The sequence below is a fragment of the Eleutherodactylus coqui genome, chromosome 7 (genome assembly GCF_035609145.1).
Source record: "Eleutherodactylus coqui strain aEleCoq1 chromosome 7, aEleCoq1.hap1, whole genome shotgun sequence".
Taxonomy (NCBI): domain Eukaryota; kingdom Metazoa; phylum Chordata; class Amphibia; order Anura; family Eleutherodactylidae; genus Eleutherodactylus; species Eleutherodactylus coqui.
The window spans coordinates 9,518,187-9,521,895 of NC_089843.1; the positions used below are offsets into that span (position 1 = coordinate 9,518,187).

General features: G+C 60.4%; 1 protein-coding gene across 2 annotated transcripts in view; it reads right to left on the reverse strand.

Moving 5' to 3' along the window:
* Positions 1-2,407, reverse strand: part of TEX261 (testis expressed 261) — a 10,817-nt gene extending 8,410 nt beyond the window's left edge. The window contains exons 1-2 of one of the 2 annotated variants that reach the window (XM_066572861.1): positions 1,860-2,407; positions 1,527-1,691 (exon numbers count right to left, since the gene is read on the reverse strand). In XM_066572861.1, the coding sequence (XP_066428958.1) occupies positions 1,527-1,596 (70 nt within the window). In that variant the 5' untranslated portion in view covers positions 1,597-1,691; positions 1,860-2,407. Of the gene's footprint in view, positions 1-1,526; positions 1,692-1,748; positions 1,782-1,859 lie in introns of those variants that run through there. The other variant, XM_066572862.1, reaches the window with a different exon arrangement.
* Between the last annotated feature and the right edge of the window lie 1,302 nt (positions 2,408-3,709).

The following is a 3,709-nucleotide window of genomic DNA, read 5'->3' on the forward strand; positions in this document are numbered from 1 at the left end:
TAGGAAGGAAGGAGGCGGCAGAGCGTCGGCCAGCGGGAAGGAAGAAAGAGAGGAAGGAAGGAGGCGGCAGAGCGTCGGCCAGCGGGAAGGAAGGAAGGAAGGAGGCGGCAGAGCGTCGGCCAACGGGAAGGAAGGAAGGAAGGAGGCGGCAGAGCGTCGGCCAACGGGAAGGAAGGAAGGAAGGAGGCGGCAGAGCGTCAGCCAACGGGAAGGAAGGAAGGAAGGAGGCGGCAGAGCGTCGGCCAGCGGGAAGGAAGGAAGGAGGCGGCAGAGCGTCGGCCAGCGGGAAGGAAGGAAGGAAGGAGGCGGCAGAGCGTCGGCCAGCGGGAAGGAAGGAAGGAAGGAGGCGGCAGAGCGTCGGCCAGCGGGAAGGAAGGAAGGAAGGAGGCGGCAGAGCGTCGGCCAGCGGGAAGGAAGGAAGGAAGGAGGCGGCAGAGCGTCGGCCAGCGGGAAGGAAGGAAGGAGGCGGCAGAGCGTCGGCCAGCGGGAAGGAAGGAAGGAGGCGGCAGAGCGTCGGCCAGCGGGAAGGAAGGAAGGAAGGAGGCGGCAGAGCGTCGGTCAGCGGGAAGGAAGGAAGGAAGGAGGCGGCGGCAGAGCGTCGGCCAACGGGAAGGAAGGAAGGAAGGAGGCGGCGGCAGAGCGTCGGCCAACGGGAAGGAAGGAAGGAAGGAGGCGGCGGCAGAGCGTCGGCCAACGGGAAGGAAGGAAGGAAGGAGGCGGCAGAGCGTCGGCCAGCGGGAAAGAAGGAAGGAAGGAGGCGGCAGAGCGTCGGCCAGCGGGAAGGAAGGAAGGAAGGAGGCGGCAGAGCGTCGGCCAGCGGGAAGGAAGGAAGGAAGGAGGCGGCAGAGCGTCGGCCAGCGGGAAGGAAGGAAGGAAGGAGGCGGCAGAGCGTCGGCCAGCGGGAAGGAAGGAAGGAAGGAGGCGGCAGAGCGTCGGCCAGCGGGAAGGAAGGAAGGAAGGAGGCGGCAGAGCGTCGGTCAGCGGGAAGGAAGGAAGGAAGGAGGTGGCAGAGCGTCGGTCAGCGGGAAGGAAGGAAGGAGGCGGCAGAGCGTCGGCCAGCGGGAAGGAAGGAAGGAAGGAGGCGGCAGAGCGTCGGCCAGCGGGAAGGAAGGAAGGAAGGAGGCGGCAGAGCGTCGGCCAGCGGGAAGGAAGGAAGGAAGGAGGCGGCAGAGCGTCGGCCAGCGGGAAGGAAGGAAGGAAGGAGGCGGCAGAGCGTCGGCCAGCGGGAAGGAAGGAAGGAAGGAGGCGGCAGAGCGACGGCCAGCGGGAAGGAAGGAAGGAAGGAAGGAGGCGGCAGAGCGACGGCCAGCGGGAAGGAAGGAAGGAGGCGGCAGAGCGACGGCCAGCGGGAAGGAAGGAAGGAAGGAGGCGGCAGAGCGACGGCCAGCGGGAAGGAAGGAAGGAAGGAGGCGGCAGAGCGTCGGTCAGCGGGAAGGAAGGAGTAGAGTAACAGCCAGAAGCTCTATGTATCCAAGTGCAGTAAACAGTCAGCGGCGCCACTCTCTGCTGATTATGTAATCACTTACCTATCGCCAGGGTGACAAAGGCCACCTGGATGAGGAGAGACAGCCAGCTCAGCACGTAGATGAACCACATGGTGCCAGGGGGGTAAAACTGCTCTATCAGGTGGCTTACTGGGGCCCAGACCCCTCCTGCTTATCACCGGGCACCCCTGATCTCTGCCCCTCCACCTATCACCCCTGATCTCTGCCCCCTCCACCTATCACCCCTGATCTCTGCCCCTCCACCTATCACCGGGCACCCCTGATCTCTGCCCCCTCCTTCCTACCACCAGGCACCCCCAAATCTCTGCCCCCTCCACCTATCACCGGGCACCCCCAAATCTCTGCCCCCTCCACCTATCACCGGGCACCCCTGATCTCTGCCCCTCCACCTATCACCGGGCACCCCTGATCTCTGCCCCTCCACCTATCACCGGGCACCCCTGATCTCTGCCCCTCCACCTATCACCGGGCACCCCTGATCTCTGCCCCTCCACCTATCACCGGGCACCCCTGATCTCTGCCCCTCCACCTATCACCGGGCACCCCTGATCTCTGCCCCTCCACCTATCACCGGGCACCCCTGATCTCTGCCCCCTCCTATCACCGGGCACCCCTGATCTCTGCCCCCTCCTACTACTGGGCAGCCCTTATCTCTGCTCACCGCCTATGTTTCTACGCAGGACCTGCAACAAAGTATCCCTGCCTGTCTACCCTGTGATACAAACTGCAACAATGTATCGCTGCACCCCAGCTGTCCCAGTCCCACCCCCCCTTGAGGTCCTATAGTGGCCCCTGCAGGCTCGGGCCCCGCCGCCCGGCGTCTCGCCCTCCAGTAATACAGCTGGACGCTGGAGATTCCTCCAGGAACCATAGAGTGGAGTGGGTGAAAGGAGGTCTGACGTCAGAAGGTCAGGTGACGTTCCCCGGTCACGTGACTCTATAAGGGCGGCCTATGAAGCAGGTAGAATCTAGAGTGGAGCGGAAGAAAGGAGATGTGACGTCAGAAGGTCGGGTCTCCTGGTCACGTGAGTCTCTGATGTGTAGATATATGCGTCGGCGAGTTGGACCATGCAGGCGGGCGGAGAACAGCTCAGGGGGTCACGGGGGCGGGGCGTAACGGCCGGAGGAGGCGGGGCCGCTTTTGGCCGCTATTGATTTTTTACCAGGACTTCTAAGACCCAATAGATTATCACCAGCACTGAGCAGCAGCGGCAGCAGCAGGACCCCTACCGGGCGAGCACACGGCAGGGGAGCCGGGGCGGAGCAGTACTGCTGCGAGCACTATAGGGGGAGGGGGGCAATATTACTACTGGGGCCACAGAGGGGGAGGTCACTATTACTAGTGGGAACACTATGGAGTCACTATTACTAACGAGGCCACTATTGGGGGGGGGGGTCACTATTACTATTGAGAACACTTTGGGGGTCACTATTACTACTGGGGCCACTATAGGGGGGGGGGTCACTACCACTACTAGGGCGACTCTGGGGTGGGCTTATTCTCTACTGAAACCGCTATGGGGGTCACTATTACTACTGGGGCCACTATCGGGGATACTATTACTACTGGGGCCACTATGGGGGTTACTATTACTACTGAGGCCACTATGGAGGTTACTATTACTACTGGGACCACTATGGGGGTTACTATTACTACTGGGGCCACTATGGGGGTTACTATTACTACTGGGACCACTATGGGGGTTACTATTACTACTGGGACCACTATGGGGGTTACTATTACTACTGGGACCACTATGGGGGTTACTATTACTACTGGGACCACTATGGAGGTCACTATTACTACTGGGGCCACTATGGAGGGGATACTATTACAACTGGGGCCGCTATGGGGAACATTATTACTACTGGGGCCACTATGGGGAACATTATTACTACTGGGGCCACTATGGGGAACATTATTACTACTGGGGCCACTATGGGGAACATTATTACTACTGGGGCCACTATGGGGAACATTATTACTACTGGGGCCACTATGGGGAACATTATTACTACTGGGGCCACTATGGGGAACATTATTACTACTGGGGCCACTATGGGGAACATTATTACTACTGGGGCCACTATGGGGAACTTTATTACTACTGGGGCCACTATGGGGAACATTATTACTACTGGGGCAACTATGGGGAACATTATTACTACTGAGGCCACTATGGGTGTCACTATTGCTACTGGGG